The sequence below is a fragment of the Onthophagus taurus genome, chromosome 6 (genome assembly GCF_036711975.1).
Source record: "Onthophagus taurus isolate NC chromosome 6, IU_Otau_3.0, whole genome shotgun sequence".
Classification (NCBI taxonomy): Eukaryota; Metazoa; Arthropoda; class Insecta; order Coleoptera; family Scarabaeidae; genus Onthophagus; species Onthophagus taurus.
The window spans coordinates 4,187,004-4,202,099 of record NC_091971.1 but is presented as its reverse complement, the minus strand read 5'-3'; the positions used below and the strand labels follow the sequence as shown (position 1 = coordinate 4,202,099).

The 15,096-nt window shown below is 29.3% G+C and overlaps 1 protein-coding gene across 1 annotated transcript; it reads left to right on the top strand.

Annotated features, from left to right (window-relative positions):
- The first annotated feature begins 2 nt into the window (after positions 1-2).
- Positions 3-14,707, top strand: LOC111414985 (uncharacterized). The gene is made up of 13 exons (XM_023046456.2): positions 3-240; positions 4,392-4,552; positions 4,612-4,755; positions 4,811-4,882; positions 5,562-5,699; positions 9,793-9,873; positions 9,929-10,022; positions 10,421-10,575; positions 10,625-10,768; positions 10,818-10,889; positions 11,046-11,183; positions 13,859-13,939; positions 14,263-14,707. The coding sequence occupies exons 1-13, from the start codon at positions 186-188 to the stop codon at positions 14,395-14,397; spliced, it is 1,470 nt and encodes a 489-aa protein (XP_022902224.2). The 5' UTR covers positions 3-185; the 3' UTR covers positions 14,398-14,707.
- The last annotated feature ends 389 nt before the right edge of the window (positions 14,708-15,096 follow it).

Genomic DNA, 15,096 nt, shown 5'->3' with positions numbered 1-15,096 from the left:
AATTTGCGGTTATTTCAAGGTGCCTGACAAAATCAATTTATAACTCACCGGTTTTCTAAGCATATTTAATTTTTTTTTTCACTTGATAAGACGAAAATACCGTATCTAAAGTCGCTCTGATTTTATTTTGCAACGGAAACCCACGATATCCTTTGTGATTTGTTTGTTAATCTAAAATAGTGGAAATGGTTCATTCGCCTGATCAAGAAACACCGGCAAAAGAAGAAAAAGTGATAAAAGGTAATTTTAAATAATTAATTAATTTTATTCTAACATTATTTATACAACACAACTTAATATAAAAATAATTATAAGTACATGATGTGAAAATGTTAACGGTCAAATTCTAATTATTATATCCTTGTTTATAAATATACATAGTTATTCGATGTCAGTTTGTGTTCGTGATACCCAGATGGCAGGGTACTTTATGTGTAAATTAATACATAATCTCATCAATTTTTAAACAACTTCAACTTATAACTTCTTTCCAATCTTAGTTCATTCTGCACAACCTCATTCTTGTATTTCATGTATAAATTAATACACCCTGCCATCTGGGTATCACGAACACAAACTAACATCGGTTGAATAACTATGTTATATGTTATATCTTATCTTTAATAGTAATGTTTGTATAAATTTTATCAAATAGGATTTGGATTTACACAAATTGATTAGGTATATAGCTGTGTAACTATATAAACATTTAAAATATTGGGAGTTAACATTTCAAATAAGAAATTACTTATTTGAAAGAGTAGAAACCATCAGATATTTAGGATCCACAGTAAACGAAACAAATGTCACTGGAGTAGTATAGAATCGCCGATTCTAGACCGGAAATTGCACCTCCGCACCTTCGTGACGTCATCAACCCAATGTAAAAGGATAGGGAAGGGTACCAACCTACAGCTGGGGAGAAAAAAAAGTAGCAGTCTACCTGGTTGGTAGTGGTTTAGTTCCACTACCAGCCACAAGGTGGCACGTTACTTTTTTTTAAAGTCACCAGATCTAGATACTTTTCCAATACCAACCTATTTTTTTTCCTCCCCAGCCGTAGGTTGGTACCGTTCCCTATCCTTTTACATTGGGTTGATGACGGAAGTGCAATTTCCGGTCTAGAATCGGCGTTTCTATACTACTCACTGTTAAAATCGAGATGTATGAGAAGCTTAGACTATGTCAACAGAGGATGAAAACAAATTAAGAGTTTTTGAAAGACAAGATATATAAACAGGTACAAGACGGTGCAGACATATTATGGTACATAAAAGCACAGCCAATAGGATGGGTGGCATAATGTATATACAGGGTGATTCTCAACCTATACGCGTAAACTGAGGGATTTATTCCTCAGGACAAATAATGACTAAGATGAAAAAAATTGTAGTAAAAGTTTTTTTAGTTTCCTAGATATCCGATATAATCGGCGACATCTAGATAATGTGTTTCCTGGAAGATGGATAGGTCGAGATGGTCCAATGGCCTGGCCACAGTGATTGCTCGGTTTCAATCCTCTTGATTTATACCTTTCGGGTCACTTAAAAAGCATAGTTTAACGCCACAGAAATTAATACTCAGCAAATATTGCAAAATCAGATACATACTGCTGCTCAGACAATCCGCTAATACCCTGGTTTAGGCCGCGCTGGTGTGGGATCGTGGATTCGGGGAGCCCAATTGATAGAAAATATGGGAAATAACTTCTAACACTTGTGATGTTATTTTAAAATTTTTTCGCCTATTAATCATTATTCGTCATGAGGAGTAAATCCCTCAGTTTATGCGTATAGGTTGAGAATCACCCTGTATAATAAACAGAGATATGTAGTGTAAGAAGAAGAAAATGGAGAGATTGCCATAGTTGAAACAACCGCACGTGATTAGTATGCAAAGTTCAAAAGTGGAAATTTTGACCACAAAGATTCACTTTCTTCCAGTTGCGTTTGATGAAGAGCAAATAAATTTGAACGAAAATTTGCATCAAGGAAACTGCCAGAGAAAGTTGAATGCTCTAGAGAAGCATCGTTAACTTCGCTTAACTCATGGAAATAATTTCCGAATCGTTACTGGCGATAAAGGAATGACAACATTAATATAAAGCTGCAATTGCTTGAATGGAACCTTACGATCAACGCAGAACTATCTATATTTAATAGATGGAACGAGTCAACACACTCACATTTGCTTATGGGATTCGGGCAGTAACCTTCACCCGCGGAGGAAACTTTCATTCTGGCTCTCTTGGCCTTCCCCTTAAGAGAGAAGAACCACGTAGAAGCGAACCCCACTCTCCAGGAATCACTCGTATGGCGCAGTACTTAACATTACACAACATTAATTTTACCGCAACTCGTTGGAGGAGTTAAAACGGCTGTATTCAAGAGACAAAACCTAATCAACAGGATGGAGCCCTCATATTTACCAATATGATCAAACGCATGGCCTAAAAATGCTACCTAAAGGATTTCCACCTCTTTTGCAAAATACCCAATAATCCACATTATCTTAATAAGACTTTGTTGCTGAATTTAATATTTTCATTAATTTTTCAAAGTTGTATATAAAGAATACAATGTGTAATGGTAATGCGTAGTGCTTTACGGATGGTGAAGTATGTGTTGTTGTGGTCGATCCGAGATTTTATCCGTTCTTCTTGTTGGTTCTCTTTGAAAAGGGGCAGATATTTCGCCAAGATCTTACCTGGCATCTTCAGTGCGTTGTGGCAGTCTCGTAATCAAAACTAAAGCACTGAATAACTGTTATTGTGTGACTAAAGCGTTTTCAGGGCTAAACCCGAATGTTTCTAGTTCTAGATTTAGTGTTAGTTCTAGTTTTACATTAGCATTGTTACTAGAATTAACACTAGACCTGGAACTAGAATCATTCGGTTTTAGCCGTCTTGAGAGACGTTCGGCTAAACCCGAATGTTTCTAGTTCTAGGTCTAGTGTTAGTTCTAGTTTTAGACTAACATTGTTACTAGAACTAACACTAAACCTGGAACTAGAATCATTCGGTTTTAGCCGTCTTGAGAGACGTCCGGCTAAACCCGAATGTTTCTAGTTCTAGGTCTAGTGTTAGTTCTAGTTTTAGACTAACATTGTTACTAGAACTAACACTAAACCTGGAACTAGAATCATTCGGTTTTAGCCGTCTTGAGAGACGTCCGGCTAAACCCGAATGTTTCTAGTTCTAGGTCTAGTGTTAGTTCTAGTTTTACACTAACATTGTTACTAGAACTAACACTAAACCTGGAACTAGAATCATTCGGTTTTAGCCGTCTTGAGAGACGTGCGGCTAAACCCGAATGTTTCTAGTTCTAGGTTTAGTGTTAGTTCTAGTGCTATCGTTAATTCTAGACTTAGTTGTTATTCAGTCATTTTTATTGAACTAAAACTAGAACTAACATTGTTACTAGAACCAACACTAGAGCTGGAACTAGAATCATTCGGTTTTAGCCGTCTTGAGAGACGTCCGGCTAAACCCGAATGTTTCTAGTTCTAGGTCTAGTGTTAGTTCTAGTTTTACACTAACATTGTTACTAGAACTAACACTAGACAGACTACCAACAGGAGACGTCGACAACGCACTAAAGATGCCAAATGAGATCTTGGCAAAACGTCTGCCCCTTTCCAAAGGAAACCAACAGGAAGAGCGGATAAAATCTCGGATTGACCACAACAATAAATACAATGTGTTTCTCAACAACAATAAAATGAAACTTATTTATTGTTTATTACTACTAATTATTTAATTTTTTTTTCGATAAATAATTTTTAGATAATCCGGATAAAATTATTTTTATTACATGTGTTAAAAAAAATCTATAAATATCGTTTATCTATAAATAAAATCTCGATAAACGATTATTTTTAAAGATTAGAATTCACTTGAACTTCAAGACTAATATTTGTTTAAATTAAAAAAAAAAAACTATTTCGATTAATTTAAACTTTTTTTAAACTATCAAAATTGTTATTGTAACCCAATTCATTTTATTTTATCATTAACACCTTCAGATTATGTTACCATTCCCTATCACGGATTAAATTAAAACGAATCCCCACGCAGTTTTAAAAGTAAATTCGCCTCAATTACATTAAAACAATGTCTTTAAAACCGGAATATGCAGAAATAGTAGTCGTGAAAGAAGGTAAATTAATTAAATTAATTCATTTTATTATTATTGAGGTAAAAAGAAACGATTAGAGAGAAAAATCTGTTTTTATGTATTTGTTGAGGTTTACAACTGCAATATAAATTTATGGTTTTATTAAAAATTGTGGTTGAATTGGTTTGATGGATTAGTTTTATCTTGTTTCTGAGTTTAGTTATAAAACTAATTTCGTTTGGAAATCAACGATGTTTCTTCTTTCTTTTAATTCAGATGAAAATATTTATACGATACTCGAAAAAGCCATTGCTGAAGTCTTCGGAACGGCCACATTGTTGTTTGTGGGTTGTATGGGATGTATTGGTGCAGAAGTATCATTTGCTCCACATTTTGGTGCTTTAAGTTTTGGATTAGCTGTTGCAGTTGCTGTGCAGGTAAACTAAACTAGATTAATTTTTAATATTAACTAAATTAGTAAATAATTTGATTTTAGATGTACGGACATATTTCTGGTGGACATTATAATCTTTGTGTAACAATAGCTGCGGTTATTCTAAAAAAAATTGATCTTGTTTTAGCTGGTATATATTTTATAAGTCAAACTGTTGGTGCTTTACTTGGATACGGATTATTGATGGTTAAAAAGCGTAATTATTTCATTTAACTTGTTTTACATTAATTTTCTTTTTTAGTTAGTAACCAATGAAAATGATAATAAAGGAGTTTGTGTGACCCAAATCAACCCCTACATCAAAGTTTATCAAGTAATTAACTTTTGTAGTATTATTTAGAGCAAATTTTATTAACAGATTCTTCATTTTTCTTTGGAATTAATCAATTTGTTCATATTTCTTGAATATTTTGAGTTAAATCACTTTTTTGAAGTAATTACACATTTAAGCGCATATTGGGTTGCCTAACTTTCACTTAAAATTCAAAATTGAGAAACCTTGAAAAGAATTACAGCTTCCTAAAACGTTATAAATTAATGTTGGGTGATCTACATTGATGATTTTTTCATATTAATTGAATCTAAACATTTTTTACTCCTTAATTTGTATTTAAAATGTTTCTATTACGGTTAGAAAATTGTTTGTTACAGAATAAAGATGCTTGCCTACAAGGGTAAATGAGTAATAATTCTAAATGTGGGGCTTTGCTAATAAAACTCTTCAATCTTATCATGTAAATTCAACATTTATGACTTTTTACCCTTAATAAGTTATTGTAGGAACCTAATTAATCTAATATGAAGGAGATTTAAGCTTAAATACATTGAAAAGGGTGCTTTTAAAGCGAATAATAGTACAAAAGGGTTTTGACGTTAGAATAAGGATTTGATAGAGTGTAGACCAAATTAGGCTAATGAATCCATAAAGTTTTATTCTTGGCTTCTACAATGATGTGAAGGAGAATTATTTATGTTTTCTTTTTAATTTTTAGGGTTTTATCATAGAAATGATAATCAGTGGATTTTTAATTTCAATCTGCTGTGCAGTTTGGGATCATAGAAATACGAAAAACACTGATTCAATTCCGATTCGGTTCGGATTAACTCTTGGGAGCATCTTTATAGCCACGGTAAGCCAATTAAGTTTTACAGATAAATACTTTTTTTCCCAATAAATCTAAACCTTGATTCCAGATAATTCCTGTCGTTGTTAATCCCGCATAATCAATATGGTATAAAACATTTTGAACTTTATTACTGTTCAATTATCCTAAAAATGTGTAAATTTATTATTAGATACTTGTATAAATTATGATTATGAATCGATTGAGATTAAAAGTCATCTCGATTGTTTGAAAAATCTTGTAACAATTTATGATCGATTATTTTTCTGGTCTTTATATTTATTCCTCTTATTTCTAAAGGTTCTTCCTCTACGATTATTTATTTTGATTATATTTACTTCTGATATGATTAATTGAGGAATTTTTGATACTTGTATTCATGATTGATTCGTTTAAAAAAAAAATTATGAACATCTTGAAATGTACTTAAACTTGTCGAACACATCAAGTTATGAAGAAGTTTAATCGATAATTAATTTTTTTAATGATCAATTTTTAATCTTATATTTACTTCTACACATTACGCGTAACCAGAATTTAACATGTTTTGATTTATTACATTTGAATTATGATGAATTATTACAGTTTGTTTTTCATTTTAAAGGGGAAAATTTTCAAATGGGGTTATTTGATCAATTGAGGATTTTACTTATATATTATGATTGATTTGTACATAGAAATATATAAAAATCTTGAAATGTACTTGATATAGCGATATTTCCACAAGGTTCCTTCAAGAAATTAATTTTATAGCGAATTTTGAAAATTATCGATGAAAATTGCAACATCGAAAATTTTATCAAAACTTCAAATATTGTTTTCTCAAAAACTAAAAGTTATTTTTCAAAACGTGTTGGTTCATTGGAAAGAGGACACTTTTATTAACATTGTGGGAAATTTTCATACTCATATTCCAAGAACTGGATTTTATACGAATTTTTAAAACTTAATCGGCGAAAATTGTAAAAATCGAAAAAATTGTGGATCATTTCAAAAATTTATTTCTCAAAAACTAAAAGCGATTTTTCAAAACGGCTTGTTGCATTAAAAAGAGGATACTTTAATTAATAACTGGTGATATTTCCACAAGGATCCTTCCAGAAATTAATTTTATAGAGAATTTTGAAAATTATCGATGAAAATTACAACATCGAAAATTTTATTAAAACTTCAAATATTGTTTTCTCAAAAACGAAAAGTTATTTTTCAAAACGTGTTGGTTCATTGGAAAGAGGACACTTTTATTAACATTTTGGGAAATTTTCATACTCATATTCCAAGAACTGGATTTTATACGAATTTTTAAAACTTAATCGGCGAAAATAGCAAAATTCGAAAAAATTGTCGATCATTTCAAAAATGTATTTCTCAAGAACTGCAAGTGATTTTTCAAAACGGCTTTTTGCATTAAAAAGAGGATACTTTAATTAATAATTGGTGATATTTCCACAAGGATCCTTCAAGAAATTAATTTTATAGCGAATTTTGAAAATTATCGATGAAAATTGCAACATCGAAAATTTTATTAAAACTTCAAATATTGTTTTCTCAAAAACGAAAAGTTATTTTTCAAAACGTGTTGGTTCATTGGAAAGAGGACACTTTTATTAACACTTTGGAAAATTTTCAAACTCATATTCCAAGAACTGGATTTTATACGAATTTTTAAAACTTAATCGACGAAAAGTGCAAAATTCGAAAAATTGTCGATCATTTCAAAAATTTATTTCTCAAGAACTGAAAGTGATTTTTCAAAATGGCTTGTTGCATTAAAAAGAGGATACTTTAAATAATAACCGGTGATATTTCCACAAGGTTCCTTCAAGAAATTAATTTTATAGCGAATTTTTAAAATTATCGATAAAAATTGCAACATCGAAAATTTTATTAAAACTTCAAATATTGTGTTCTCAAAAACTAAAAGTTATTTTACAAAACGTGTCGGTTTATTGGAAAGAGGACACTTTTATTAACATTTTGGGAAATTTTCATACTCATATTTCAAGAAATGGATTTTATACGAATTTTTAAAACTTAATCGGCGAAAATTGCAAAGTTCGAAAAACATTTTCGATCATTTAAAAAATTTATTTCTCAAGAACTGAAAGTGATTGTTCAAAACGGTTTTTTGCATTAAAAAGAGGATACTTTAATTAATAATTGGTGATATTTCCACAAGGTTCCTTAAAGAAATTAATTTTATAGCGAATTTTAAAAATTATCGATAAAAATTGCAACATCGAAAATTTTATTAAAACTTCAAATATTGTTTTCTCAAAAACTAAAAGTTATTTTTCAAAACGTGTTGGTTTATTGGAAAGAGGACACTTTTATTAACATTTTAGGAAATTTTCAAACTCATATTCCAAGAAATGGATTTTATACGAATTTTTAAAACTTAATCGGCGAAAAGTGCAAAATTCGAAAAAAAATTTCGATCATTTAAAAAATTTATTTCTCAAGAACTGAAAGTGATTTTTCAAAACGGCTTTTTGCATTAAAAAGAGGATACTTTAATTAATAATTGGTGATATTTCCACAAGGATCCTTCAAGAAATTAATTTTATAGCGAATTTTGAAAATTATCGATGAAAATTGTAACATCGATAATTTTATTAAAACTTCAAATATAGTTTTCTCAAAAACTAAAAGTTATTTTTCAAAACGTGTTGGTTCATTGGAAAGAGGACACTTTTATTAACATTGTGGGAAATTTTCATACTCATATTCCAAGAACTGGATTTTATACGAATTTTTAAAACTTAATCGGCGAAAATTGCAAAATTCGAAAAAATTGTCGATCATTTCAAAAATTTATTTCTCAAAAACTAAAAGCGATTTTTCAAAACGGCTTGTTGCATTAAAAAGAGGATACTTTAATTAATAATTGGTGATATTTCCACAAGGTTCCTTCAAGAAATTAATTTTATAGCGAATTTTGAAAATTATCGATGAAAATTGCAACATCGAAAATTTTATCAAAACTTCAAATGTTGTTTTCTCAAAAACTAAAAGTTATTTTTCAAAACGTGTTGGTTTATTGGAAAGAGGACACTCTTATTAACACTTTGGAAAATTTTCAAACTCATATTCCAAGAAATGGATTTTATACGAATTTTTAAAACTTAATTGTCGTAAATTGCTAAATTTGAAAAAATTGTCGATCATTTCAAAAATTTAATTCTCAACAACTAAAGGTGATTTTTTCAAACGGCTTTTTGCATTAAAAAGAGGACACTTTAATTAATAACTGTAGATATTTCCACAAGGATCCTTCCAGAAATTAATTTTATAGCGAATTTTGAAAATTATCGATGAAAATTGTAACATCAAAACTTCAAATATAGTTTTCTCAAAAACGAAAAGTTATTTTTCAAAACGTGTTGGTTCATTGGAAAGAGGACACTTTTATTAACATTTTGGGAAATTTTCATACTCATATTCCAAGAAATCGATTTTATACGAATTATTAAAGTTTAATCGAAAATTTAAATTGTTGCAATGAGGTTGCTAATGACAAACCTGCAAGAAGCATCTAATCTTCTATTGGCAATATCTAGTCTTATACTATCATTTAATCTTCTATAAGCAAAGTTAGATCTTCCATTTGTCATATCTGGTCTTATGAGAGCAGTATCTAGTTTTTTATTGGCAGTATTCAGTCTTTTGCAAGCAATATCCAGTCTTCTAATATTTTTGCAAGTAATATCTAATATTCTGCCAGCACTATATAATCTTCTATTGGCAGTATCCAGACTTTTATTGGCAACACCGTCTAGACTTACATTGGCAGTACCTAATTTTATATTATATAATAAACAGTATTTAGTCTTCTATAAGCAGTATCTAATCTTACACAAGAAGAATCTGATTAGATTCTACTAGAAGATTGGATATTGCTTCCAAAAGACTGAATACTGCCAATAGAAGACTAGATACTGCTCTCATAAGACTAGATATGACAAATGGAAGATCTGATTTTGCTTATAGATGACTAAATGATTGTATAAGACTAAGTACTCAATGATTATCGATGATTATCTCGTATCAATGATTTTGATACGAATTGTGTTCTACTAACGCATTAAAATCTTTTTAGGCCCAATATACCGGAGCAAGTATGAACCCAGCAAGAAGTTTAGCCCCCGCAATTTTCCAAAACATGTGGAAAGATCATTGGGTAATAATTTAATTTTAACTAAATCACTTTTAATTAATTCTCAATCTTCATTTAGGTATATTGGGTAGCCCCAATATTAGGTTCGGCCGGAACAGCATTATTTTATAGATTCATTTTTATTGAAGGTTTAGCAAAAGCAGGTAGAAAATAATTCATTTCAACCATTTTAATTCGAGTATTTTTGTATCATAAAAATTTTTTTTAAATTATGTTATTTTTCGTTTATTTATCCTTTGATGTTATTAAATCATTTAATTATCAATAGATAAAAATTTTGTTATTGTTGTTGTTAATATTCTTGTATCATAAAGAGATTTAAAAGATCGGATTACTCAATTTTTGCGATTGGATTAATTCATACCGTATTGGATATTGTGTATCAGATAAATAAATTTCTCCTCGACTATTTAAGCCGATGCGAAATTATTATAACGCTTTATTTGCTATTGTGATTTTGAGAAGTTAACCAAGATTAAAAATGAAATCTACAGGTAATTAATACTATTAATATTATTATTTATTTATTAATTTTTTTTTTAATTCAAAGTTATATCAACCTTAATTATAATGGTGGGAGAAATTTTAGGAACAGCAACATATATATTTTTGGGTTGTATGGGATGTATTTCAAATACATATCCAAATATGAGTTTTCAGTTTCATCCCTTTAATTTTGGTTTAGGAATTGCTTTAGCCATTCAGGTAAATTAATATTTATTAAAATGCAATTAATTTTTAATTGAACTTGTAGTTATTTGGACACATTTCCGGCGCTCATTTCAACCCAATCGTTTCAATAGCAGCTTTAATAATGCAAACGGTTAAAATTACGATGTTTCCTTTTTATGTATTAGCTCAATTTATTGGGGTTTTTCTTGGATATGGTTTAATAATGGTAATAAATAAGGTGTATTAAAAAATGATTTTAACAAAATTTTTTTTAGGCATTAGTTCCTGAAACGTCGGCAGAACATTTATGTGTTACAGTCCCAAGTAGTGGAGTCACCGATGTTCAGGTAATAATCATAAATGAGATATCTTATTTTATTGTATAATGGTAATTAAACATATTAAGTTATATAAATAGAAATAAATAATCCTTTGGAATGATATAAATATAGTAAGATAAGATTCAATTTCATAATTAATTTATTATTTTTTTTTATCAATAGGCACTTTTCATTGAAACGATCGGATCGTTCCTTTTAGTAATGGCTCTTTGTTCAGTTTGGGATCCTAGAATGAAAGGACTTCATGATTCTTTAGCTTTAAAGATTGGTTTAATGCTTTCTGCGATATTTTTAGCAGTTGTAAGTAATTCAAATGTGTACAAATAAAATAAATAAATATTAATGTTTCTGCAATGTTCTGTATACAAAACAGGAAAAAAAAAACCTGTTTAGCAGGGCGTCTGAAAACGGCTAAACCCGAAACTTTCTACTTCTAGGTCTAGTGTTGGTGTTAACTCTAGTTTTAACACTAGATTTAGGACTAGAAACATTCGGATTTAGCCGTCTTAAAAGAAGCAGAGCATTCTAGCAAGAACTAGAAACATACGGGTTTAGCCGCACGTCTCTCAAGACGGCTAAACCCGAATGTTTCTAGTTCTAGGTCTAGAGTTAGTTCTAGTAACAATGCTAGTGTAAAACTAGAACTAACACTAGACCTAGAACTTGAAACATTCGGGTTTAGCTATGCGTCTTCAGACTTATCTCGTACGAAAATGTAAGTTTTGTTTCAACATTTTTTTTCTTAATATTTTTCCAATCCAACCCATCAATTATTATACACCATTTTAAAGAGAAAGCTTTGAGCTTTAATTTAGAATAAGTCTCATTCCTTAATTTCGATAAACACGGCTTCCAGGAATTTTTAAATTAGCATCTTTTTGACACTTTTAGGTTATACGAAAATGTAAGATTTGTTTCAACATTTTTTTTCTCAATATTTTTCCCATCCAACCCAACAATGATTATACATCATTTTAAAGAGAAAGCTTTGAGCTTTAATTTAAAATAAGTCTCATTCCTTAATTTCGATAAATACGTGTTCCAGGAATTTTTAAATTAGCATCTTTTTTGACACTTTTAGGTTATACGAAAATGTAAGCTTTGTTTCAACATTTTTTTTCTCAATATTTTTCCGATCCAACCCAACAATTATTATACATCATTTTAAAGAGAAAGCTTCGAGCTTTAATTTAAAATAAGTCTCATTCCTTAATTTCAATAAACACGGCTTCCAGGAATTTTTAAATTAGCAACTTTTTTGACACTTTTAGGTTATACGAAAATGTAAGATTTGTTTCAACATTTTTTTCTCAATATTTTTCCCATCCAACCCAACAATTATTATACACCATTTTAAAGAGAAAGCTTTGAGCTTTAATTTAAAATAAGTCTCATTCCTTAATTTCGATAAATACGGCTTCCAGGAATTTTTAAATTAGCATGTTTTTTGACACTTTTAGGTTATACGAAAATGTAAGATTTGTTTCAATATTTCTTTTCTCAATATTTTTCCCATCCAACCCAACAATTATTATACATCATTTTAAAGAGAAAGCTTTGAGCTTTAATTTAGAATAAGTCACATTCCTTAATTTCGATAAACACGGCTTCCAGGAATTTTTAAATTAGCATCTTTTTTGACACTTTTAGGTTATACGAAAATGTAAGCTTTGTTTCAACATTTTTTTTCTCAATATTTTTCCCATTCAACCCAACAATTATTATACATCATTTTAAAGAGAAAGCTTTGGGCTTTAATTTAAAATAAGTCTCATTCTTTAATTTCAATAAACTCGGCTTCCAGGAATTTTTAAATTAGCATCTTTTTTGACACTTTTAGGTTATACGAAAATGTAAGCTTTGTTTCAACATTTTTTTTCTCAATATTTTTCCCATTCAACCCAACAATTATTATACATCATTTTAAAGAGAAAGCTTTGGGCTTTAATTTAAAATAAGTCTCATTCTTTAATTTCAATAAACTCGGCTTCCAGGAATTTTTAAATTAGCATCTTTTTTGACACTTTTAGGTTATACGAAAATGTAAGCTTTGTTTCAACATTTTTTTTCTCAATATTTTTCCCATTCAACCCAACAATTATTATACATCATTTTAAAGAGAAAGCTTTGGGCTTTAATTTAAAATAAGTCTCATTCTTTAATTTCAATAAACTCGGCTTCCAGGAATTTTTAAATTAGCATCTTTTTTCACACTTTTAGGTTATACGAAAATGTAAGTTTTGTTTAAATATTTTTTTTCTCAATATTTTTCCCATCCAACCCAACAATTATTATACATCATTTTAAAGAGAAAGCTTTGAGCTTTAATTTAAAATAAGTCTCATTCCTTAATTTCAATAAACTCGGCTTCCAGGAATTTTTAAATTAGCAACTTTTTTGACACTTTTAGGTTATACGAAAATGTAAGATTTGTTTCAACATTTTTTTCTCAATATTTTTCCCATCCAACCCAACAATTATTATACATCATTTTAAAGAGAAAGCTTTGAGCTTTAATTTAAAATAAGTCTCATTCCTTAATTTCAATAAACACGGCTTCCAGGAATTTTTAAATTAGCATCTTTTTTGACACTTCTAGGTTATACGAAAATGTAAAATTTGTTTCAACATTTTTTTTCTTAACATTTTTCCAAACCAACCCATCAATTATTATACACCATATTAAAGAGAAAGCTTTGAGCTTTAATTTAGAATAAGTCTAGTTCTCCAAAATACACTCAGTACACTAATTTACTCAGTGTATTTTAATTCTGTCACAGAGGGTTAAGAAACGCACGGCTAAACCCGAATGTTTCTAGTTCTAGATCTAGTGTTAGTTGTAGTATTAGTGTTAGCTCTAGTTTTAATTGTTATTCAGTATATTTTTATTTAACTAAAACTAGAATTAAGACTATCCATCTTCAGACGCGCAGTATTGTACTAGAAGTTTAATATCTTATTTTATTTGTTATTAGGCACAATTTACTGGAAGTGGATTAAATCCAGCACGTAGTTTAGTCCCAGCTATCTTTCACGGAGTCTGGGACGCACATTGGGTAAAAAAATTATTCTTTCTTTGTTCATAAAGTTATGATAACCCATGTAGTATTTACATTAAGATACGAATGTAAAGTGGATGGTAAACTTTAAATTCTCCATTACAGCATTATTTGCATTACAAATTTTTATCTCACCATGTAAATATTGTTTTGAAAGCTTATCGAAAAATTTATCAAATCGATAAATCCAACTTATTTTGTATCGATATCACATTACATAATTTATTTTTTTAAACTTCTGTATTAATTTGCATTTGTCATCTATTTTTTATTAATTTCATAACGATTTAGTAATAAAATTGATTAATTTTTTTTTTTAGATTTATTGGGTTGGACCGATTTTAGGCGGAGGTTTAATAGCTCCGATTTTGTACCGATTCGTTTTAATGCACGGAATATCCATAGAAGGGAAAGATCAGCAACCGAAAAGTTCCGAAAAAGAACCCGTTATTTAAATAGTATAACAAAATAACTTATTAAGTATTAAATATGTTTATAAATCTACACACGAACTGATGACTCTTGACCGATAACAACATTTTAAATTTTATTTATATCAATGACACCATTATTCATACAAAACGTCCACAATGATTTGTTTATCTCTATTAAGTAAAGAATTGTTTAGTTTTAAGACGATTTACGATAATTATTCCGATTATTTTAATCTAATAATGTTTTGTATTTAGGGTGTAACGAAAAAGTTGGAATGTTTATGTCTAGTAAGTTAATTATTTTAACAAAAAACTTAAAGTTTTAATTAAATTGATTCGTTATTGCTCTAAAACTTACAAATAAAGAAATCTGTAATGCCAGAAACATTTACTACGCTTATTCTATAGTATAACTACGTACATATTTAACCTGTAACAAAAAAAGGATTGAAAAAGTTGTAGAACAACTTTTAAAAGGAATATAACAATACATTTTGCTTCATGTTAACCTGTTTGACTTGTATTCATAGACATTACATAAACAAAAAAATCTACGGAATAAAGATTTCAATGATTATTACATCAAAGATGGAAATAATCGTTAAATTCTATATTATAGGATAAAAGGGATACGAACTTACTTAAAGTTCCAAACCAGTACTCTATAACAAAATTTTGACAGATAAAATGTCAAGATTTTTTCAAGTTGTATCGATGATG

Coding starts and splice junctions, on each gene's coding strand:
- LOC111414985 (XM_023046456.2), top strand. CDS start 186: ATGGTTCATTCGCCTGATCAAGAAACACCGGCAAAAGAAGAAAAAGTG. Junction 9,874..9,928: donor ACATGTGGAAAGATCATTGG/GTAATAATTTAA, acceptor ATCTTCATTTAG/GTATATTGGGTAGCCCCAAT. Junction 10,576..10,624: donor GAATTGCTTTAGCCATTCAG/GTAAATTAATAT, acceptor TTGAACTTGTAG/TTATTTGGACACATTTCCGG.